The following is a 25,268-nucleotide window of genomic DNA, read 5'->3' on the forward strand; positions in this document are numbered from 1 at the left end:
CTTAAGGGAGATAAGCCTAAATTAGTTTGATATTGAGGAACTGTGTGAAAAATTATAACATTTCAAATGCCTCAAATGAGTATGAAGCAGCTGTACCTTTATCTAATTTTGCCATGTTAGTGCTCAGAATTCAGATTCCAGATATAATATAATACTAGGTCTATTGCAATCATTATTATTACTGTAAGATGTCTGGTTCATCTGTTTAAAAAATAAAAAAGATATCACAGAATAGCATAATATATATTCTTTACTCTTGACCCTGTAATATTATCGATATCCAGATGTTGAAAATGAAAAAATATTCTCAGAGTGACTTACTGACAATTAAAATCAGAAAGGATACTATTTATTTATTTAGACATTTTATATAATGTCGTTCCATGTCCAGATCACAATGGTTTACAAAAGTAACATTCATCGCTATATGTCAACAAATAAAGACTGGTTACAGAAGTAGTATTCATAAACAGGCATTAGTATCTATCAAATTACATTTTCCAATATATTTGACTAAAGATCTAGGACATTGACCAGAAGTACAGAAAATAAAATGTAGCAAATTTCACATTTAATCATTATGTTGAAATGATTCTTATATTCTCTCGTTAAATGTATTCCTCATGCTTCAATCAGTATCTCGTGACCTTTTTGTTTTTTGTAGTTATCTGCTTTCTGATGTTTTAAGTTAGGTTATAAGCAATTTTGAATAGCCATGTTTTTGGCTCACATTTAAATCTTTTTCTATCTGGTATCAAACATAGCATGTCAGGTAGACAGTCCCATATCTTTGGACCTGTTATGGAAAACACACGGTCTCTTACTTGCGTCAGATGTATATTCCATATTGTGGGAACAGTTAGTAGTCCTTTATTTTGAGAACTTAGTGTTCGCTGAAGTGTGTATATTTGAAATGTCACACCTATCATACCGGTGTTACTGGAATGAATAGTTTTGAATATCAGCGTTAATACTTTAAAATAGATTCGGGCTTGAACTGGCAGTCAGTGCAGTGAGATCAGCGAGAGTGCAATGTGATCAGATTTCCAGGTTCCTAACAGTCTTGCAGAAGCATTTTGTAATAATTGTAACGCTTTTAAAAGACAAGCAGGAAGACCGAGTAATAAGGAGTTAACAGTAGTCTAGGTTTGAGAAAATTAGAGTTTGCAATACAGTACAGAAGTCCTTGAAAGTTAATAATGGTTTCAACTGATGTAATATACACAACTTGGCGTAGCCTGTGTTAATTAATCTATTGATGTGTTTTTTCATCGTAATGTTCTCATCTAGTTGGATACCTAAACCGTGTACTTGATTTGAGGGGTTAATTTGGAAATTACCCAGGTCTAGATCTGGTGGTTTAACTACCAAAGAGTTTCTACTTAACCAAATGATTTCAGTCTTTTTAGGGTTTAATGTTAGTTTAATATTAGATTTTTTAAAAATAAATTTTATTTTTTTTAATTGGTAGAACTTGAATTTAAGAGCTTACTGATTTAAGAGACTCAGTACTAGTTCATGATAGACATAGCACATACAGGTACTAGACTGGCATAAGTAATGCTGTTAATGTATCTGAATCCTGACCTCTAACACCACCACTCTTTAGAGATGTGCTGTCATTTTTAAACGACATGGAAATACCAACAGTATTTCTTGCCATTTTATGTCATTTCCATTCTGAAATGGAACAAAAAGACTAACACAATTTAATGTTTTTGTTATCATGTTGTTTCAGTGCGTGCTAAACCATTTTAGCACACACTAGTCACAAACCCCAAGATTCATCAAAATGTGTTAGTAATGCATGGATAACACCTGTGATAAGAAAAAGGGGCATGTTTATGGAAATTTTAAAATAACTACACATATCACTTCACATTGGTGGTGTGATAAACTTATTGTACTCCACGATAATTCCCATTTTTGCATGAGAGAGAGACTATCTACAAGGCCTTCATAGTAGTGAAGTATTTATATCTCTATAGGAGGGCATCTAATAGCTTGAGGAGAGGTATTGGTGGTGATTTAGGATTTAGGGGTCAGTTTCTCATGTAGAGTGAGACGTACGAACAGCACAGTACACTTTGATGAAGATTTGACGTCATTTGGAGTGAGGAAAGTCTCACAAAGATGACAATTCCACTATGTTCTCTCACCCTAGCTTGATGGACTCTAAAAGGGTACCATTCAAACTTGTATATTCCCATTTCCTTCCAGTGTGCCAAATTTTATAACTTCCCATCCCTTTTTTTGAAGAGTTATTTTGCCCCCCCCCCCCGAAGAATGGACAGACACAGGCCCATTTTACATAATTCTTTTGATAAGTTAGCAAGCATAAAAAAATATTAAAACTGATTGAAACAGGATTGTTGACATTCTGTCTATGGTTTAAAAATCCTACACTCCCATGTCCTAACCTTTTATGCATCATAGACTTCCTCAAGGTGTCTCTTTGGCTATACAAAACATAGAAGAAAGGATTTTAGAACAATTGCTTATCCTAGCATGATTGAGATACAAAGAATGTATTATTCTCTAATCTAAACTGGAACTGGAATTAGGGAAAGGGTGGACTAGGATGGACACCAAGGGACTTATTTACTAATGTGCCAAATTTCCTTTAGTGCAAACGTTACACCAGTTTTTGTATCAGTGTTTTTCCAAATGAAAATAATTGGATGCTTTCTCTGAAATATTTGGTGCAGAATACATAACAGGGAAAAACTGGTTCAAAACTTTAATTTGCAAATGTCTTGAAATAAAAGGATATGTGAAAGCACCACAACCTATCTGAATATATTATTCTACTCGTTTTAAGAAAGCAAAATTCCCTACAATTCAGAGTCAATACAACAAAGAAACTATGGGGGTCATTTTCCAAGTGGCTTGCACGCGATACCAGGATGGGGGCGGAGTCGGCCCCGGAAGAGAAGGAGTCAGGGCGTCACCGGGGCCGACTCCGCGAAGACACCGCGGACAACGTAAAGGTAAGGCCCTTTTCACGTCCTAGTTCGCGCCCAATAGCTGCACCTTCTATGGTGGTGCTATTGGGTGCAAAACCGGCAGCGATCGCACCGCGGTGGTGCGATTGCTGCCGGCTAGTGCAGGACCGCCCCCCCCCCGCTTCGACCCCCGCCCCTCATTACCTAAAGTATTGCAGGCCTGAGATACTTTAGAAAATGAGGCCCTATATTAGGTGACTTCTTTGTAAGAAGATAAAATAAAGACTGCACATTTGACACAAAATACCATGCAAAGGTCTGGAAAGTAAATTCACTAGAAAATATTTCTATTGTACTGTTCTAGCTGTCATATTGGAGGCAATTTTCAAAACTGTGTGGTATGGTGCAAAGTGCACAGGTACTTTTATCCATGGGCTTTGCACCAACTCTCAAAGGGACAGGGCATGCCTACGCTCCTTTTGAAATCTGCCTAGGGAAAAAGTACCCGCAGAGATTTTCACTCTCTTTTCTGTGGATATCCAACCCCCCCCCCCAAAAAAAAAACCAAAAACAAACAATGCTTCTACTTTTGAAAATGCTAAACTAGGCATGTTTCATTTCCTGCCCTAACGCAGCCCCTGGGAACACTTCCGTTCAATGTGGGTAAACATATTTTTACCACATACAAGCTGGGCAATTTTCATAAACACCCTTTACTGGGGTAAATAGCTTTTGAAAATTGCCTTTGATAGGCACATCTGATGAAAAGATCCATGTGGCCTTGAAAGCTCATGTACTACAACACTTGGGTCTTTAAAGGTTATCACCACATGCTATGACTCTAGAACAGGGTAGGGAACTCTGATCCTGAAGGGCCACAAATAGGTCTGGTTTTCAGGATATCCACAATGAACCTGCATGAGCTATATTTGCATACAATGGAAGCAATAAATGCAAATATATCTTATGCATATTCATTGTGAATATCCTGAAAACTATGGCACTCTAGGACTGGAGTTGCCTACCCATGCTTTAGAAGGTTTCTATAAACTCCTAAACCCAACATTAAAGACATGCAAAACAGAAATATATTTGTTCCTTCCAAGAACTTTCCTAAAACTATGACAAGCTACTTACTGGTGATTCAATATCCTCCAAAAGTAGCACAGAACACCGTTCACACTTTAACAAAGTCTGTGCTCGATGCATGATTTTCTTGACAATTTTCTCCAAGTCTGTCTGTTCTTCAAACAGGTCATTAACCACCTCCAGCAAAGCCTATAGAAAATGACAGAAACCTAATGTTATTGATGTTGATCCATTAAGAAACAATTTGTATGTAATACTGCAAATTCATAACAATAAAACAAAAAGGACAGAGTCAATACAGAGGTAAGATGTGGCTGTTTATTGCTTGTATTCCATTTTAATCTTTCCTTTTTAATATGAGTTGAAAAAAAATCATCTTGTATACCATTAATTCCTGATAGCTCTGTAAATACCTACTGGGTATAACACTGAAGATGGCAATTTGTCCTCTAACAGAGAGCTCCCATACAGAATACAACTAAAATAGCACAATACAAAATGCTACCAATCTGCTGGAGAGGGGGGATGGCGGTAGAGGGAGGGGGAGGGGGAAGGAGTGATGGCAGGTTGGACCAACATGGATAGAACCACTGCTATTGAATTTAAGGAGTAGCAGCTGGATTCATTCCTGCAGCACTGTTTGTTCACTCTGTACATTTTAGATAGCTGAACACCTTCACATTCCTGATTCCGTATGTCATTCATTATAGGAACAAATGTTCTGTAAATGGACAGATGGATATACATTAATAATGGTGACATCTTTTTTTCACCACTGTTCCCTTTGTGTTTCTTAATGTACAGTCACACTGCATCTCAAGACCTCTTCTGTCTTTTTGTTTGCTTTGATTAGTTTGAAAGCCCACAGAGAAGGAACTGTCTGTTATGTATACAAAACTGTGTACAACTAGTGGCACTACAAAAATGCTAATTTAATTTAACAAATTTCTTGACTACCTTTTACTTTATTGCCAAAGTTGATGTACAATAATTATAAAACTAATACATTGATTAAACACAAAAGGTAATAGCGGTAATAGTGTAATGCACTCCTTAAAGTCTTTATGATAGATTGCCTTGTCATTGCAATAAAATCTTTTCCAGTTTTACTGGATCCCTAATATTCTTGATGGAATACTATGACTGATCTCAAGAGATGCTACGAAGGCCTACTGCAATCCGTTTGAAATTATTTGGGGAAAATGTATAATTGATTTGATACTCTTCCACAATATCTAGTTCCAGTATCTCTTACCTGGATGAGGTACAACAGTGAAATTGTCATGTATCCTGCCCATCAAAAATCTCTATCTTATTTTAGCAAAAATATATTGATTTACTTTTATTACTTGCCTCCCACCAAAGACTCAAGCCCAAGAGTACAAAAGTCCCATTTTGTTATCATATACTTAGGAAATGTGCAGCTTCACTGTATAAGGAGCTCCACCATAATTTGAACATTATCATTATATACCAACACTTGAGCTTTAGTATACCAAACTCTGAGCATGGAATATGTTGGTCTAAAAGAACAAAATCTGGGATGTTTGATTCTAACCCAACTTCCTACATATGACTCAGCTTGCTTGGCTGTAACTTTTTCCGCTTATAGCAAACTGACTTTGTATGTAGCTTCATAGGAAAACTGTAATCACGTCAGTTTAAAGTTGCAACTCATCATATTATATCTATAACGTTTTAAACTGGCAATCAAAAAGGTAATAGAAGCATTTACGTAATTCAATGAACCTGCCCAAAGTGGGGTAAATTCACTTGTTTCTTTTAAAAAGTTTCCTTTCTGGAATGATCCTTAACTGTATTTTTCAACAATCTCTACAGCATCTTTCTGTAAATTAAACCCCGAAGTAGTGCATTATGTAACTTAAAAACATAGTACATTAGAGGAGCTATGCTGGGACAAACAAATGGTCCATCAAGCCCCGCATCCTGTCTAAGACAGGGGCCAATCAGGGTCACTTGGAAGAACCCAGCAGATCTTAATAGAAAAATTAATTTCCTATTGCTCACACCTAAGTAGGATAAGGTGGAGATGTCCAGTTTCATTTCTTTGTATCTTGTGAATAAGATACAAAGCAGTCACACAAAGAACAGAGTATTGAATTTCAAATATACAGACTTTGACAAAATGGGGGGGTGTACCTGGGGAAAGAACTAGAAGACTGGGAGAAAACAAGCGAGGTGGAACAACAGAGGGTAATTTAAAAGGAGCTATTACAAAGGCAACAAATCTATGTGTTAGAAAAGTGAACAAAAGTTCAAGGAAAAAGAAACCAATTTGGTTCTCAAAGGAGGTGGCTGCAAAAATAAAGGCAAAAAGTTTAGCATTCAGGAAGTTTAGCGTTCCAAAGAGAGGAATAGAGGGAACAATAAATGGTGAAAATGAGGGAGATGAAGAAAGGAATCAGAAAAGCAAAAGGTCAAGCGGAAGAAAGGATTGCTCAAGAGATAAAGAGAGGTAACAAAACATTTTTAGATATATAAGAGAAAGAAGGAAAGCCCAACGTGGCATAGTAAAATTGAAAGGTGATGAGGAGCATGTGCCGAGACAAACAAGGAAATGGCAGAAATATTAAACAAATACTTCCGTTCTGTATTCACTAAAGAAGTTACTGGAGAAGTACCGCTGCTGGTTGACAAGACCGTAGAAGGGAATGGGTTAGACACAACTCCTTTTACAAATGAGTATGTATGGGAAGAACTAAGAAAACTGAATGTGGACAAGTCCATGTTGCTGGAAGAACTACATCCCAGGATACTATGAAAACTCAGTGATGTCCTGGCGGGTCCGCTAAATGACTTGTTCAATAGATCCCTGGAAATGGGAGTGATGCCGTGAGATTGGAGAAGAGTTGTTGTTGTCCTGCTTCATAAGAGTGGGAGAAGAGAGGAGGCTGGAAACTACAGGCCAGTTAGCCTCACTTCAGTGGTGGGAAAATTAATGAAGATACAGCTGAAAGAAAGGATACTGAACTATCTACAATCCGGTAAGTTGCTGGACCCAAGACACATGGAATCGTCAGAGGAAGGTCCTGTTGGACAAATCTGATTGAATTTTTTGATTGGGTGACTAGAGAATTGGATCGTCGAGTAAGAGCAATCTGTCATCTATTTGCATTTCAGCAAAACCTTTGATAAGAACATAAGAACATGCCATACTGGGTCAGACCAAGGGTCCATCAAGCCCAGCATCCTGTTTCCAACAGTGGCCAATCCAGGCCATAAGAACCTGGCAAGTACCCAAAAACTAAGTCTATTCCATGCTACTGTTGCTAGTAATAGCAGTGGCTATTTTCTAAGTCAACTTAATTAATAGCGGGTAATGGACTTCTCCTCCAAGAACTTATCCAATCCTTTTTTAAACACAGCTACACTGACTGCACTAACCACATCCTCTGGCAACAAATTCCAGAGTTTAATTGTGCGTTGAGTGAAAAAGAACTTTCTCCGATTAGTTTTAAATGTGCCACAAGCTAACTTCATGGAGTGCCCCCTAGTCTTTCTATTAATTGAAAGAGTAAATAACTGATTCACATTAAAGCATTCTAGACCTCTCATGATTTTAACCAGCAAGAAAATGGAGGTGGTGATGCCCTTGTACAGGTCCTTGGTGAGGCCTCACCTGGAGTATTGTGTTCAGTTCTGGAGCCCTTATCTCAAAAGGGATAGCAACAGGATGGAGGCAATCCAGAGAAGGGCTACCAAAAGGGGTTCAGTATCAGAAAACCTTTGAGGAGAGACTGAAGGATATGAATATATATACTCTGAAAGAGAGGAGGTGCAGGGGTGATATGATACAGACCTTCAGATACCTAAAAGTTTTTAATGATGTGCAAACCTCAAACCTTTTCCATTGGAAAGAAATCAGTAGAACTAGGGGTCATGAAATGAAACTCCAAGGAGGACACCTCAGAACCAACATCAGAAAATATTTCTTCACAGAGAGGGTAGTGAATGCCTGGAATGCCCTTCCAGAGGAGGTGGTGAAAACCAGAGCAATGAGAGAATTCAAAAGGGCATGGGATAAATACTGCAGATCCCTAAAGGCTAAAGGATGGAAATGGAGAAAAGAGTGCTTGGAGTAACTTGATGGTGTGGCGGTTATTACCCTTAACCAATAAGCCTTAGAACTGTCGAGCAACTCCATCATTGTTCGGAATTGGATTTGTTCAGCAACCGAGGGCCCCAATTTTTTATGGTCTGAGGAAACAAGTATGGGGGCAACTTGCTGATGCAGTGGTTACTACCCTTAACCAATAAGACTGATACTTTTGATGCAACTCAAACATTGCTCTCTGCTTCAACAACAAGGCATAACTGGGAATTGGATTCAACAACAATCAACAAGGGCTAGTGTGGGAAACTGATTAAGCATGGGAGTAATGGGGAATTGGATACAAATAGCAGCCAATGAGAGCCCTGACGTTTATAGTCTGGAAACAGATAAGCATGAGGTAACTTACATGGCACAGCAGATACTACCAAAAGCTTAATGGGCACACTGGATGGACCATTTGGTCCTTTTCTGCCATTATTTCTATGATTCTGTGTTTATGGACCAGCTTGTCCAAACCTTCTTTCAATTCAGCTATACAACTAGTTTTCTTAGGTGCCTGTTTAAGTAGTAGTGTTACAGTAGACCTCTAGGAAGAAATATAGGCTCTGTTCCAATTTATGCTTGTGCTCAGGGTGGGAGTGGATTGGAGTTCTGAACTTGGGGACTTCTTAAGCAGAAATTCCTGATGGGTCTGCTGGTTATACTCAACCTAGCATGGCGATGTCACCATATAAACAAGAGTATCGCATTAGACTCCTAGGCAGTGCCCAGTGGCAATCTGGGAGGTGGGGGAGAAATCAGACTACAATGTCCTTGTGGGAGTGTCAAGTAAATTGCTGCGTTGTACTGCTGAGAGGCTCCTGCTAATGGACTGAGCTTGCTTGAAGAAGGGAGACTAGGCCACTTATGATATTTAAGAACCATGATTAAATCAAGAGTATGTAATAGAGAAAGAAGAAATATAAGAGAGCATTTACTATTAGTTCTGCAGCCTCTCTCTGCTGTGAGTCATGCTTGTTGGTGATCTTTATTATTGTGCTAATGACTGCTAATAACGCCAAAAGAAATAAAACGTTCTATGTTTTTCTGAAGATTATTTTTGAGTGAGGATTATTTATTTCATCCCTGGGAAAAGGTTTGAAATATAAATTTACCAGTCAAGGAAAAAGAAAAGTGAAGTATTGTTGTATATTGGGGATGTAGTCAAATAGTCACAGAAGGGAAAAGGAGGAGTTGGCATTTTCCCCTGTCCGGCATGAGATAACACAGCCCTTGCATGTGAGCCAGGCCTGCTACACTGTCTGCTTAAACAATTTTTGAACCCACAGGGACTGGTGTTAGATTCCAAAATGCAGCATTAGGCATCTTTTATTGTATGTCCCCGAGCAAGGGGTTTCAAATGTTTTTAAGGTTTCCTTTTGAAGTAATGAGATCAAACATTACAAATCAAATCAATTGTGGACCAAGAGCTCCTTAGTATGGACAGCACATGGAACCAAATATGATCATTTTTCACTATACATCTTTTTTTTCTTTTTTTTTTTTCATTTATATTTTATTGAAATTTCTTCATCATTTTTACAAAAAAGAAATAAGAATATTGCTTCACAACGAATTAATATATATTCCACAAACATAATTAATACCTTCAAAATACCATGTGAGTCACAATATACAGCCCTCTTAAAGGGGAGCCTCAATATATATTTCTAAAGGAAAATTTTCATAATAATATTATGAGTAATTAGGAGTGAGCTTCTATTTCTAACCAGTATATTCCCCTAATTCAGGAGGGTGGACTACTTGCTCAACCACCTTTATCTAAAATAAAAGATTCTAAATGAGGTGGATCCAGAAATACAAACTTATTCCCTTGAAAAGTAATTAAACATTTACACGGGAATTTGAGATAAAAGGTTGCCCCCAAAGATACAGCCCTCTGTCTCAAATTCAAAAACTGTTTCCTCCTCAATTGGGTTTCCTTGGAGACATCTGGAAATACCTGTATTTTCTGACCACAATATGTAATTTCCTTATTTTTAAAGTAATTCTGGAGAACCAGATTTTTATCGTTCTCCAGACAAAATGTTACTAACAATGTAGCCCTAGTTTGAATATCATCATTGGATGATTCCAAGAAGTCAGTTAAATTAGGACTAACTGGTACCAGTAAATCCATCCCACCTTCAGAACTTGCTACATCCTTTTTTTTTTTTAACAGGCAAATAATACATCTTTGATATAAGCAGTTGTTTAGTTATCCCCAATACTTCTATCACATACTTATTGAATAACTCATAAGCTGACAATAGTCTTGTACAGGGAAAATTCAGAAATCTCAAATTTCTCATCCTTATTATATTTTCAAAACCCTCTAGTTTTTTAAAAGTCACTAAAGAGTCTTTCATAAATGTAATATTTGAAGCTTGCAATGTAGCTATCTGATTATTACTTGACTCTCTTGAATTCTCCAAATGCACAATCCTCTTATTGTGGTCATCCAGGCTTTTCCTAGTTTCCAAGGCCAAATTAGCCGATTGAGCCATGGAAAGGGAAAGCATCCTTTCCATTTTTGTCACCACCCTCCATACGTCCACCAGAGTAATGTTATCAGGGGGTTCTGTTCCACCTTCTAATTCAGACAAATTGTCCAAAGAAAACATTTCTCTCTCATTAGTACCAGTAGCCCCTTCCTGCATACTTGGTGGCTGTCCTCTGGGTTCTGGTGATAGTAAAACCAGATTGGGGGTATCAATTTTCTTATTGTCCCCCTCCTTGCCAGAGGATACATTAGGGGACTGGTCTGTGGCCGGACTGACGGATGACCCCGAGGAGAAGGAGATATCCGGGATGACTCCCCTAATGGACTGACTTACCCTCCTTATGAGGTGTTGGTCCATTGGGCCGGTAATCTCTCCTCGCGCTGGTGTGGAGGCCGCCATCTTTATCTTCCGTTTTTTTCCCATCCAACTTACGACCAAAACCTCTCACTTGAGAGGGAAAAAACGCACCCAGGGGCGCGCCCCTTTGGCGCGCGGCTTCGGCGCGCCGCTGTCCTCAAGTGTAAGTAGGGCAGCGGCTGATGACGTCAGGTAAGGGGAGGTATGCTCGATGTTCCTCCGTCCAGCGTCCCTCTTAGCCTTTCAGCTCCAGACGCGCTTTCGGTCTCCCGGTGCGTCTCTCCTCAGGATGGCTCCCACTTTACCACCGCTGTCCTCAAGTTTAAGTAGGGCAGCGGCTGATGACGTCAGGTAAGGGGAGGTATGCTCGATGTTCCTCCGTCCAGCGTCCCTCTTAGCCTTTCAGCTCCAGACGCGCTTTCGGTCTCCCGGTGCGTCTCTCCTCAGGATGGCTCCCACTTTACCACCGCTGTCCTCAAGTTTAAGTAGGGCAGCGGCTGATGACGTCAGGTAAGGGGAGGTATGCTCGATGTTCCTCCATCCAGCGTCCCTCTTAGCCTTTCAGCTCCAGACGCGCTTTCGGTCTCCCGGTGCGTCTCTCCTCAGGATGGCTCCCCACATCTTTTTTTTCTAGTCTAATGATCAATTGGATGTATGGAATATTTTATACTTCCAAAACGTATACTTCAAGTGAACACCTGTTTCTACTTTATTAGTGGGATACATGAAATATGGCAAATATATTCAACCAATAGTCAAAATCCCAGAAAATAGATAACCTATCCGGCTAAAATTAGCCAGATAAGGTATCTGGGATATTCAGTGGGATATCCCACTGAATATCCCCAATTAAAGTTATCCAGCTAACCAAGCTGGGTAACTTTAAACATAATCAGATGTTCATCAGTTAGATGTAAAGTTATCCGGCCTCACATGGCCAGATAACTTTAGCCTTAACTGGTTATATTCAAAAGAATATAGCAACTTAAATGGAGCTGAAGGGCCAACTGGTTCTATCATTGCTCGACTCGCAGCCTCCCCCCAAACCTTCTCCATCTCAACAAAAATTAAATTTAAAGGGCCAGTGCTAGCCTCCCCATCTGCTCCTGGGTTCTGCCAAAATTTAACAAATTTTGGCCTACAGTGTTGCTCCACTAGCAACACTAGAACTGATAACACTGGAACCATACACTTCAGCATAGCTCTCCTAGCGATGGCAGAAGCACCAGGCTTGGATTGTGATGGGCTGCTACCATGATCTCAGCTGAAAAACTTACTGACCTAAGGTACAAGAAGGATGGAGGGTAAGGGTTGGGTTGAGGGATAAGAGAGGAAGGGAGGGGGGAGAGAGAAGGGCCCTGGAGGCCACCATTTGTGAAAAATTTGGCAGGACCCAGGAGCAGGTGAGAGGAGAGGCAGGTGCTGGCCCTTTAAATTGATCTTTGTTGAGCCGGGAGGGAGTTTGGGGGAAGGGCTGAGCATTTGGAACTCAGGTGGGAGGGGGCAGTGATAAGGCCACTAGGCCCACAACCATTTTTTTTAAACCTGCAGCTCCACTTAACTGGCTATATTCTTTTGAATACAGCCAGTAAAGGACAAAGCTAACCTGCTATCAGGCACATCTTGAGCTAGCTGAATAATGTATTCGGCTAACTCCAAATATCAGAGTTAGCAGGATAAGTTATTTGGCTAACTCCCAGAAAACCCCCAATATGCCCCTTTCTTTTTCAGCTAAATCTTACCAGATAATGACTTATCCAGCTAACTTTTAGCTAGATAAACAAGGGGAATATTCAAACCTTGCCCTTTAGATGGCTTTGAATATTGACCTTATGTCCTGCCCTGCCCCTCCTAGACCCCACCCATTTTCCAGGACCTGGCACTCGTACGCATATCGGTACTTACGCGCATGGCCGGGCCCTTTTGAAAATGCGTGCGGTGCGCACAGAGCCTGGCCATGCACTTAAGCACCAATTTGTATGCGCGACAGGCTTTTAAAATTCAGCTGTTTGTGTACATAATTTCAACACAAAAAATGATTTCAGCAAAAGAGCATCTGTTTGATTTTTCCAGTGAGCTCAAATGATCAAAGTCCTTCTCTCGTTTTTCTGCTTCTGGAAGAAACTTGATAAATCAGGTTCACTTATTAATTGTGGCCTCTAGTTTAAAAACGTTTTTTAATTCCATTCCATGTATATGGAACAACTCCAGTGAGAATCGGGCACTTACATAGACAGTCAAATGAAAAAGAGGTGGTGGTAGTGGGAAGAGATGGGTGGGGTCCTTCTCAGCTGTCTAGGGTTCTGCTTCCTACTTACTCTGCTCCTGTCATATTCCTTTCTGGAAGCAGCAAAAAGCTGGGCATTAGATATTGCAATCCCACAGAACGGGAGGTACATGTGCATCACCTACGTAAAGAAAAATCATAAGTCCATTAGAAGAGCTAATCGCAACACGTGAGCTACCTAGCAAACATTTTACAATATTTTATCATGTATCTCAAAGAGAAATAATTTGCCCGTTAGAATAATCAACTGCAAATGTTATAACTAACAGCCATGCAGCAGTATCAGATTTACTGTTCACCATAAGTCTGGACAAAAGACAAAATCCATCACAGGGAGGATAATTTTCAAAACAGCCCACATATGGAGTTCGGCAAGATTGTGGCTAATTTGCACTGAATTTCAAAGTGGACTTGCACACATAAATCCACTTGGAAAATAATTCTAGCAAACCTACCAGCACAAGTTGTGCCTGTTATTTGATACAAACACATTTTTCCTAAAAAGTCAGGTGCATACTGCTGAACTTTATAACGTATGCAGTTTCCACCCAACCACCTCCCCGGCCTTGCCTCCAGGAATGATTACTTCAGCCCAGGTAACCCTTCGCATGAACATGACAAGCACGTGCAGGTTTACCCATGTATTGAGCAGGCAGTTTTATAAAAGGCATTTTCTCTGAGTAATACAGTGTGTTAAACACAGAAATCCCTTTGAAAATTGCCCACTTAAAAATCACTTCATTTAATTGAATATCTTAATTTTTTCACATATTGAGATAATTACATTTACACTTCTCTTCACATTTTAATTTATTTCAAGGCAGTGCCACTATGTTTTATATCACATGCAATTTATTTTATGCTAACTGTGCATGCAGAGTCTGATAACTTGTCTGGATGCCTATCACTTACAGAGAAAGTATTTACGAACTAGAAAAGCCTTCAGGTCAAAATCTATATATCTAGCTAAAACGATAAGCACTGCATCTATGTATTTATTTATTTTTATTTATTTAACATTTTTCTATACCGACATTCGCACGAGACATCACATCGGTTTCCAGACAACAGCAAATTCAGCCAACAGGGCTTTACATTGTAACTGATATTATAACTGGGGGGGAGGGAAGGGAAGGGGCAGGGAAGTAACTTGGAACTTTATGAGTATGCTGGGAGCAGTGGAGGGAAAGAAGGTGGTTTATTTACAAGAGGCAGGAGTTATGTACATTCAATATATATATATATATATATATATATGTACAAATGTACAATTTGTTTGCATGTACAAAATGTACTGAAATTTATTTATTTATTTATTTTTTTATTTAATAACTTTTATATACCGACGAACGTTGGGAACATCTCGTCGGTTTACATAGAACAGAACTTAGCAACAGGCTTTACAATTATTGCATAATTAAATAAGGAACATTCAGAACATACAAATAACAGATTAGATTATATAAGTAAGATTATCAAAGTGGGATACTTGAAAGAGGTTATCTAAACGGGGGGGCGGGGGGGAGATTCTGATATATAGGGGGGTATCCACAATTAAAGGAGGTATATATACACGTGATTGGGAACCAAATTTTTATATACAAATTTTTTTATATACAATATGTAGTCCTGGGGGGGGGGGGGGGGTGAGAGAGAAGGTGTGAATATTAGGTGTAAGAGTGTTTGAAGAACCAGGTCTTCAGGTTTTGCCTGAATATTTTTGGGCAAGTTTCTTGGCGGAGGGAGGTGGGTAGCTTATTCCAAAGAAGCGGGCCTGCTAGGGATAGGGTCCTTTCGTTTGTGGTGCGGAGTTTAGTAAGCTTGGGTGAGGGGGTGTGTAATGTAGCTAGATATTGTTTTCTAGTGGGTCTATTGCTGTTGTGAAATGAGAAGTGTTCTTTGTACCAGTGCATGTTCTGGTTGTGAAGAGATTTGTGTATTAGGGTGAGGGCTTTGAAGGCAATTCTAGATGCTACGGGTAACCAATGTAGATGTTTAAGAACAGGAGTTATGTGATCATTTTTGTGGGTGTTGGTGAGTATCCGTGCGGCTGCATTCTGGAGGAGTTGTAAAGGCTGTATGGTGTTTTTAGGCAGGCCTAATAACAAGGAGTTGCAGTAATCTATTTTCGTTAATATGAGGGCTTGTAATATGGTACGGAAGTCATTGAGATGTAGGAGAGGTTTGAGTCTTTTTAGGGTGTGCAGTTTGTAGAAGCAGTCTTTGAGGGTATTATTGATGAATTTCTTGCAGTTGTTTTGTATTGTTTTGTATTGCCCCCTCAAAAAAAAATAGCATTTATTGGCAGCAAAACAGCTGAGAAAAATCAAGCATTCTAATTTGTCATTCAGCATCATGTGCCAAGGAATTGAAAAAAGGCAATAAATAATGGCAATAATTTAAACTGATGAGCTTTTATATATAGTAAAAAAAAAAAAAAAAAAAAAAAAGGTTAAGGATTGATCTTTCATGGCTGGTCTGGTGGCTCATTGGTAGGGCCATACAAAGGACCTGGATTTGATTCCAGGGCCAGAACTCTGTGCTCCAGGCCAGCCAGGACTGGGGATTCTGCAGCCCCCAGGGAGATTCCTATTCATCGTACAACAGCAACATGTAATGGCCAGAGTTAGGGCACACGACTGCAAAGCTCTAGAAGGAACCCTGATGCGGGGCCGCTGGCTGAGGACTGTTGCTGTGATGACTGAGCTAAGTAAGTTGGGAGGGGAATATAAAAATAGGAGACAGAACCCTTGGGTAGCTCTGAATGGAGGCCTAGGGCTCCAGATTCTAGTACCAGGTCTGAATGAGCTGGAAGCCCAAAGCAGCAGGAGGAAACTGGTGGCGCACAGTTCCCCCTCCCCCCCCCCCAAAAAAAAAATTCGCATTTTATTACTTTGAAAATGGAATAAGTAAAGGTTTATTTATATCTCCAGACATTTTCCAAATAAAATAACACATTCTGAGGCACTGTATGCATTCAGTAGATGGTATTGCATAACAATGAAATACCCTGGATCTTCAATCTGCGGATGCAGGATTCTGGCTGAGAACTCTATACACAACAATAATTTTTATTTCAGATCTTTTTTTTTTTTTTTTTAAATATTGGCATATTTCACAGTCCCGGGCTTTTACTGTGACAGATAATACATAAGAGTACAGAATTCTGTATATTGTTTAATTTCAGAATTATATACATTTTTCAAGGTCCAAGAATATACACACAAGACAGTCAGAGAATTCTATGCAGTGTATATGCTAAATCCAAGCAGTATTTAAAGAAGCTTATTTTACTGTACATCAAGGACATTTGTAATGCTTCAATTGAAAATATTGCCTAGCTTTTGCACATTGCCATCATTTAACATTTGTCCTGAAAATACAACACTCTTTAAGTTACTATGTCTTATTGTAGTTTTACATTTGATAGGATATACTGACTTGGCATTGCTATGAATCAAGAAAGACATGAAGGGTAGAATGTAAAGTCTTTGGTTCAAATCTAATTTATGAAACATATATCTTTCAAAGCAAATTTGATTGAAAAACAAGGTGTTGACCATATTACATTACACTGAAGCATCTGCATGATCAAGAAAAGTCTTAAAATGTGCTGCAGTTATAAATTGTGTACTTGATATCTGAGATGCGTAGATGAACAGCCAGACAATCCAGTGGTGCATACATTCCTGAGCAGAAAACTTGTATGAAATGTGCCCGTTCAGTCATCTATGATTGTAGCTTTGTTACTTGTGTTGATTCTGGTTTGTCTGAATGTATAAAGACAATTCACTGAAGAATGCTTATCCCTTTAACATGTGAAACAATGAGAAATTATGAAAACCAATGGTTATAACTTCTCTCTTCCAGCAATTTTCACTGATATACAAACAGTACAGTCATAATATGTATAAATTGGTTGATTCCGATTCTCCCTATAATAACTCAAAACTCAGATCAACTAGTCAGTTTTGCATATGTGTTAGAAGAAGAATTACTACATAGAAGTTTGTCTGTACATAAAACCTAACAACTCTTACTCTTCAATAAAGCTTCAGCCACTTTTAAAGAAACAGTACTAGGGCAGTGGAGAGCCATCAATCTAATTCCCAGCTCAGATCTTCCTCTCCTTGGGTACACTGCAGCTGGGGACGCTATAGAGGCAGCATTCACAGTCCACGGAAAAAGGGCGTCAATCATTGCACCCATTCAGCGACCTTATTTCTGGGTAGCCGGCCTGGAATGGGGCAGCGGGCTGCTACTGAAGAGGCAAAACACAGGAGAGGGGTGAAAACTACTTCAGGACAGATTGGGAACGTTAAAGAATACAATGATCTTAAGGGAGACTAAGTTTAATTATACCCCTCCCCCTCTGTGAGGAAAGGGGGTTCGGGATAGGGATTGCAATTTAGTAGTATTGTATTTTAATTATATTTTGATTTTTTTTTTTTTGTATTGTACTTTTATGATGTTTGTTGCTTTAAACCATTTTGAGCTATATGGAGAAGAGCAATGCATAAATGTCACATGAAATGGTAACATCCAGTGACTAGAATTAGGGCACATGATTGCAGGGTTCAACAAGGTACCCTGGGGCATTGGGCTCTAATTGAGGGCTTTTGATGCACTGACTGCCCTAAAGTAAATTGGGAGAGGATATAAAAGATGTGAAAAATCCCATGATATTCGAAGATGAAGGCTCACTGTACCTCCTAGGATGAGGAGTTGCCGGGGGGTTGGTGGATCCCCCACTACATGCTTTTTTTAATGCAGAAAGGAGGGACCCCAAAGAGCTGGCAGCATTAGATGCCCGTATTCAGAAACCTTAATGGTCTCATTTTTTATGCCTACATTTTAAAATCCTGAAAATGTAGGAGCCTCTTTTCAGCCCAAAATTTAGGAATCTAAATTTGATTGAAAGTAGCTGCTTAAATTAGGGACCTAAAATCAGGTGGTCGGTGTTTTCTGAATATCAGATTGTATATTACCAGGCGTCCCCTCCATCAGCCCTCCCCCTCCACTGTGAAAAATATTGCCTTCATTTGCACTACCATCCACAGTCTCTTCTTGGATCTATCCCCCATATCCCTTCCCCACCCCAACATTGAATTTAAGTTTTTCCCTAACCTTAGGCTTTGTTGCTGTCCCTAGGAAGGTATGACAGCACCAGTGAAATCTGAAATCTATACAGGATGGGCAGAACCCTAATATAAACCCTGCACCTCCAGTCCTTTACATAGAAACTGTATTTACATGAGACCCTCAGTTCTATTCTAAGAATAATTCCTGGGATTTTGTGGGACAATAGGTCACAATTTGCAAACTGAAGTATTAAAGTGTCAGCAACCTGACTCTGGACATTACAGATCGCTTAATTTACAAAGTCTCACTATATGGAGACCCAATTGATATGCAGTAGGCTTTACACTTGATTCACTTAAGTAGTATGTAATCACAGTGGGCCTGCATTTGCATGGGAAATGTCCCCATCCCCTCTTGTGCTGGTGCACTTTAATGAATGTAGACCCAAGCAAGATTATATATCTTCTCCAGTCTCTTGCACATTATTGCAATGGTTTTATATGTGAAGCCCTTAGTGAGTGAGGTTGCTGTAAACCACTGAACAATTACAGCAATTGATTCTGAGTAACAGAGGTAATAAAAGCCAGCTGACAACATTAATCACATGTGGGTGCAAAAAGGTTTAAATCTCAGAGTTTGGGTTTGACAGATAATCTTGGTTAGAGAGCTTTATTGCTTTAACATTATACATTTAGTGGTCTAAATATCTGTAGTGGGCATTCTCAACATTCTGTTTCTGTCTTCAGTTCCTGGAGATAAAATCCACTGGAAAATCAAAACAAGATATTTGAATCCTAACATCCCCTAAGGTTTATCATTATATAATAACACGATTGTGTTATGGCTGCATGCAGATCAAACATCCATCTATTGATTTTCAGTTGCCACTGACCTATTAGTGTTTTAGCATTTCCAGTATTTTATTACTAAATTCTCACTATTGTTTGCTTAGGGCAAAGGTGAGCAAAGGTTTTGAACCTTGGCCCCTGTTCCATTTGCACAATGGAAGAGGGACCAAGATGGGTCACTTCTATATATCTATATCTATCTACATTTAGATGGATAAGAGATACATACATATATATATTTATTTATTTAATTTTATATACCGGCAACCGTTTGCACATCGTGCCGGTTTACAGATAACTTAAAACAAGGATATAGATAGGCAAAGCCTTTACAAGGAACATATATATAATAAGTATATAGATACATAACATGTATATAGATACATAGATTGATAGATTAGATATAATATATGTATATATAGATATGAAGGATTATCACCAGGCAGCCACACTGCCAACCAGTGGCTTACAGCCCTCATTTTGCTTCTCTTCGAGTTGCTGAAAGGAGTAAGCTCACACATACACACAGGCACTGAGAGGCTGACCCCCTGTACCCAGACAGATACAGAGAGAAATAAATACCTCATACACAGACAAACGCAAACACCCCAAACCCAGACCAATAAAACAAAACAGATATCCAGACACAGACAGACACAAAGCCCCCCAAACACAGACAGTTAGTTACCCCATACCCACAGAGAGACAGAAACCCAACACTCAGACAAGAACAGAGACACATACCACACCTGGACAGAAAAACAGACACACCACCCACAGACAGAAGCCAGACACAGAGAGAGGCATAGACTCAGACAGACAAACACAGGCAGACACACCACAGGCAGACACAAAGCCATAGCCCACACACATACAGTCCATACACACCAGGCAAACACAGACAAATACTTCATAGTACACCCAGACACACAGGCCACATACCACAATGGTAAGGGCTGGAAATTTTTTCAAAACTCCTTGCTGCCAGCCAAAATATTTTAGGAGCTGAGAAACTCCATCCCATCCTGCCCAAATAGTTTGAATTTTTTAGTTTTTTTTACTGTTAGCACTAATTTTTCCTATTTTTCTTAGTTGCTCATCTTTTTTACATTTTTCCATGTACTTATTTAACATTTTTTTTTTACACTTTTTGCATTTATTCTCCCTTCCTCACCACTTCTTCATTCTCTCTGGTCTCTTTGCCCATTCCCCTCACCATTTCTTTTTCCCTGGTGGGCAGCAAATGTGATCTCTTTCCTTGGGTAGGGACCTGCAACAGCAGAAACACCTCCTGAGTTTAGGCCTGAGTGTGGCAGGTTATTATTATTATTATTATTATTATTATTAATTGCGTAAAACCTAAGCGATTTACAAAAGCACACCCATAATAAAATACAAATAAGAACAGCAAGTCACAACAAAAATGACAAAACAGACAAAGTTCTGTGTCCTCAGCCAAAACCTGTTTAAACAAAAATATATGTCTTTAACACTGACTTAAAGGTTTTTGGGCAATGCATCAAGCACAGTGCCTCTGCCACTGCCACTAGGTCTTGATCTGGGCCTGCCTCCCAGCCACTTACCTAAAGCAGAGCAGTCCCAGTGTTGTGCGGCAGTGGCGGCAGAAACCTAAAAGAAATTCAGCATGGGGCCTGCAGCCCACAGCTGCACTCTCATAGCCCTGCCTCTCGCACGGGTTTCCATAATAACAGGATACCCGTGTGGAAGAAGGGGGCAGGGTCTTGTGCGTGTGGCTGTGGATGGCAGGCCCCATGCTGATTTGTTTTTAGATTGCTGAAGCTGCCGCTGCCACACAAAATTGAGACAGCTCCATTTTAGGTAAGCAGCTGGGAGTTGCTACTCCCCCCCTACTGGTATCTCAGTAGAGGAGAGGGGAGAGGGGAGAGAGGGGAGAGAGAGAGAGAGGGTGGGTGCCCCCCCCCCCCCCAAGCCTATCAGCACCAGTAATGGAAATCCTGCCCTGGCTGTTCCTGGCCCAGTTCTGCTGCAGAGTAAGCAGCTCCTTCACCTGGACCTAGCACAGCAGAAGTCGCTCCTCTCCCTGTCTCACCAAAAGAGATGCATGGCTAAACTGTGGCCTGCTTACAATGATGTCACTATGTTCTGGCAGCTCCTCCCTTCTAAGATGCAGTGCCTCCACGGCATTGAGACTCAACAGCAGAGCCAATTTTTTCTTTCCCGATTGAGCAGCCAGTGTGCCTCCCTTCAGGATTGTTCAAGACCCCTTGCGAGGCCTGCCCCAGTTTGTTTATCCCTGGTTTAGGGGCCTTTGGAAAAAAAAAAAAGAATCCTATTTTCTCGCATTAGTGAAACCAGATGTGTGAATGTGTTCCTCATCAATGCAGAGCCTGACTCATAATCTTCCTGCTTTCTGTTTTAATTCTTTGTCATGCCATATGTAACTAAAAATTTGTTATTGGCCTTGCATGGCATGTTTTTTTTCTGAATGGTTGGTATATGCCTTCTTTAATTGTTTCAATGGAGGAGAGATAGTCAGGGGAGATATGATAGAGGTCTATAAAATAATGAGTGGAATGGAACAGGTAAATGCAAATCAGTTGTTTACTCTTTCAAAAACTTAAAAACTAGGGGACATACAAAGAAGTTATTAGGTAATATATTTAAGACAAATAGGAGAAAATATTTTTTTTACTCAATGCATAATTAAACTCTGGAATTCTTTGCCAGAGGATTATGGTAAAAGCTGTTTGTATAGCTGGATTTGAAAAAGGTTTGGACAAGATCCTGGAAGAAAAGTCTATAAACCAAGGTGGATTTGTAAATTCTCTGCTTGTCCCTGGGATAAGCAGCATGGAATTTTTTGACCTTTTGGGATCCTGCCAGGTACTTGTGACCTGGATTGGTCACTGTTGTAAACAGGATACTGGGCTTGATGGACCTTTGGTCTGACCCAGTATGGCAAATTTTAAGTTCTTCTATACTGCTTGGTATATAACATTTCAAACATTATTCTGAGAACTGCCTATTCTTTGAGATAATTTTGTCTACAATAAATTTCTTCTTTTACCATACAGACCCTTTAATACTGTGATTCAAAACATTTCTTGAATACTATGTGCAGATCTGATCACATCACTCCACCTCAGACATAACACAGTATACCTAGAAAAGGTAGAGGATAAGGCAACGGCGATGATTAGGGATTCAAAATAACTACCTTGCAAGGAGAGATTGAAAAACCAAGGCCTCTTCTGGGAGATCTGATAGAAAGGAATAAAATAATGAAGTGTGGAAAAGGTAGGGAATTATTCTTTAGATCCCATAATAAAAGGTCTAAGGGGCACCAAATAAAAGTATTAGACAGCTGTTTTGGAATAAAATGCAGTTCCTCTTTGCATAGCACACAGCTAACCTGTGGAAGAAGACTATCAATTTGTCACAGAACGCTGTGGAAGGAAATTGTATGTCTGGGTTCAACAAGAAATTAGACAAATTTAGAGGCCAATGCAATAAAGGTGCATTCAGCAGAGTGCATAGTTTTACCTTCAGTCCTAGGCAAGTTTTTGATGCACAAATATTATTTCCAATGTAGCAAGGAGTTTTGTACTCAAAAAATGTGCATATAAAACGGTGTCCTCTGCTTAGCACAGTTTGCATGGCAATCCCATGTAAATGAAGGAATTAAGCTCTGGAATTCATTGCCAGATATTGTCATTAAGACGGCTGTGTAGCTGGGTTTAAAGGGTCGGATACGTTCCTGGAGTGGAAGTCCAAAAACTGCTATTAATCAATAGGAAATAGTTAATGATCAATGCTGACATTAGTAGCATGGGATTTATTTAATGTTTGGGTACTTGCCAGGTTCTTATAACTTAGATTGGCCACTGTTGGAGACAGGATACTGGGCTTGAAGGATCCTTGGTCTGACTCAGTATGGCATATCTTATTTTCTTATGTTCTTAAGCAAACATAAAATAAAACAATTCTATGTAAAAGAAAAAAACACAATAATTAGATAAGTAAAGGATGTGTGGGACTAGTAAAACAGATCTATCATGGAGCTTAAGGAGATTAGACTTTGATTGAATTAGGAATAATACAGGTAAATACTAATATTTTTCAAGGCCCAAACAGACCATTTTTCAACACATACATATAAATATAGTCCCTAGGAATTTTTAGACATTAACTCCTCTGAAATATCAATTACCCTCACCATTATGGACAAGAGTACATAAAGAAGCCACTTTCAACCTAAAAGCTTCCCATTCTTTTGGAACATCATAATAGAAATCCCTAACATAAAGTGTTATGATTTCCATAGTCTATACTACCAATAACAAAGCAACCAGGAAGCCATTGAAGTAGCTATAGATAATCTCCAGTGGCAGCTCCCAACATATGAATAATTAGTTTAATCCCACCTCTTGTGGTTGATAATAGTCCCTCAGATGGTGAGCCAAGAATAACAGTATCATCTAAAAGTAGTTAGATCTCAGAAATATGGCAGATCCAAGAAATAATTTCAGACCAGTAATTCTGGATAGCCAGACATGTCCACCAAATGTGAAAAAAATTAACCTTTTTCTCCACGATCCTGCCAACATCTATCATGATGAAGGCAACCCATTTTAGATAATCTATCAGGTGTATAGTACCACTGGTAAAACCATTTGAACATGTAAAGTGGGACTATTTATTCTATGTACTAGAAAAATTAGGATTTGGTATCAAATATTGGATTAGAAGCATTTAGAGTGAGCTCAGGTTAGGGTGAGAAGGGAGGTCGCTGATAGGGGTGTCCCTTGTCACCTATGCTCTTCACACTAGCTTTAAAACCAATAGCAGCTAAAATTAGAGAGTCAAAGGATATCAAAGGGATTGTTGCCAGTGATGGATTGGAACACAAACTCGCTCTTTTTGCAGATGACATTCTGCTGTATGTGACAGATTCACTATCTTATCTCTCTCCAGGCCATAGTACAAGTTATCAGGAAATTTAGTGCAGTCTCAGGATATAAGGCTAATACTTCTAAAACTTAGATTCTTTAAAAAAGACTAGGCTCTCAAACAAAAGAAGAAATCAAGAAGACATTCCCATTCAACTGGGCCCCCACTTGTATTAGGTATCTTGGGGTCCAGATCTCTAGCACACTAGAAAACCTTAACTTCCAACCCCTCTTGTAAACTATAAAACAGGACCTAACAGTTTGGGCTGCTTACTCAAGATTCATGGATTGGCAGGACATCTACTATAAAAATGAATGTTCAGCCTACAGTAATTTTTCTGTTAGACATCTTCCAACTAAGGTCTCACATTCATTGTTTACAGTGTTAAATTCAGCTTTGTCTAAATTTATATGGCTAGGGAAAAGGCCAAGAATAGCACTATGGGTATCATCTCACCCTACAGCGATGGAAGGCTTGGGACTCCCCAACTTTCAGCAGTACCAAAAGGCAATACACCTGAAGAATATTTATCACATGGTTTAGAAACCCAGTGGATAAGCTCTGGATAAGCGTTGAGAAAAGCTGGGCGCAGAACAATGGTTTTCAATTATTTGCCTGGATCTCTTTGATAGTGTCTGTCCAGCAACTTGAACCCCCCCCCCCCCCCCCCCTTTAAAGGTTCAGAACTGTGCGCTTGGAAAAATGTGTTATGCAGAAGAGCAATCTCCTCTATTCCTTCCCTGCTGTCCCCTTTGTGGGGTAACCCTGACCTACCGGCACACTTTACAAAGCGTAACTTCTCTTTTTGGAATGATCATGGGATTTGTGCTACGGGGCAATTATTTGAGAAGATCAAGCTTATGTCTCTTAAGGACTAATTTAACAGCTAGGAATGTCACCCTGGGTTCAATGTGTCGCTCAACCATGACTGCTAGAAACAGGAAAGGTATGGAAGGGATTCGACCACTCTGAACATTCCCTTTTTCTTATACATTTCCTTTCTGCAATTGCTGCTTGCTAATGTCAGAGACAGGATGCTGAGCTCTGTGGACCTTCATGTGTTCCATTTTTACATATTGGATAATTTTGTAACATTACACATAGTTTAGC

At 39.5% G+C, this 25,268-nt stretch overlaps 1 protein-coding gene across 1 annotated transcript in view; it reads right to left on the reverse strand.

Annotated features, from left to right (window-relative positions):
- The window catches only part of PDE11A (phosphodiesterase 11A), an 815,296-nt gene that overhangs the window by 430,774 nt on the left and 359,254 nt on the right, over positions 1–25,268 (reverse strand). The window contains exons 3-4 of the mRNA XM_029605882.1: positions 13,328–13,417; positions 4,083–4,223 (exon numbers count right to left, since the gene is read on the reverse strand). Of these exons, the coding sequence (XP_029461742.1) occupies positions 4,083–4,223; positions 13,328–13,417 (231 nt within the window). The remainder of the gene's footprint in view (positions 1–4,082; positions 4,224–13,327; positions 13,418–25,268) is intronic.

The sequence above is a fragment of the Rhinatrema bivittatum genome, chromosome 6, assembly GCF_901001135.1.
Source record: "Rhinatrema bivittatum chromosome 6, aRhiBiv1.1, whole genome shotgun sequence".
Taxonomy (NCBI): Eukaryota; Metazoa; Chordata; class Amphibia; order Gymnophiona; family Rhinatrematidae; genus Rhinatrema; species Rhinatrema bivittatum.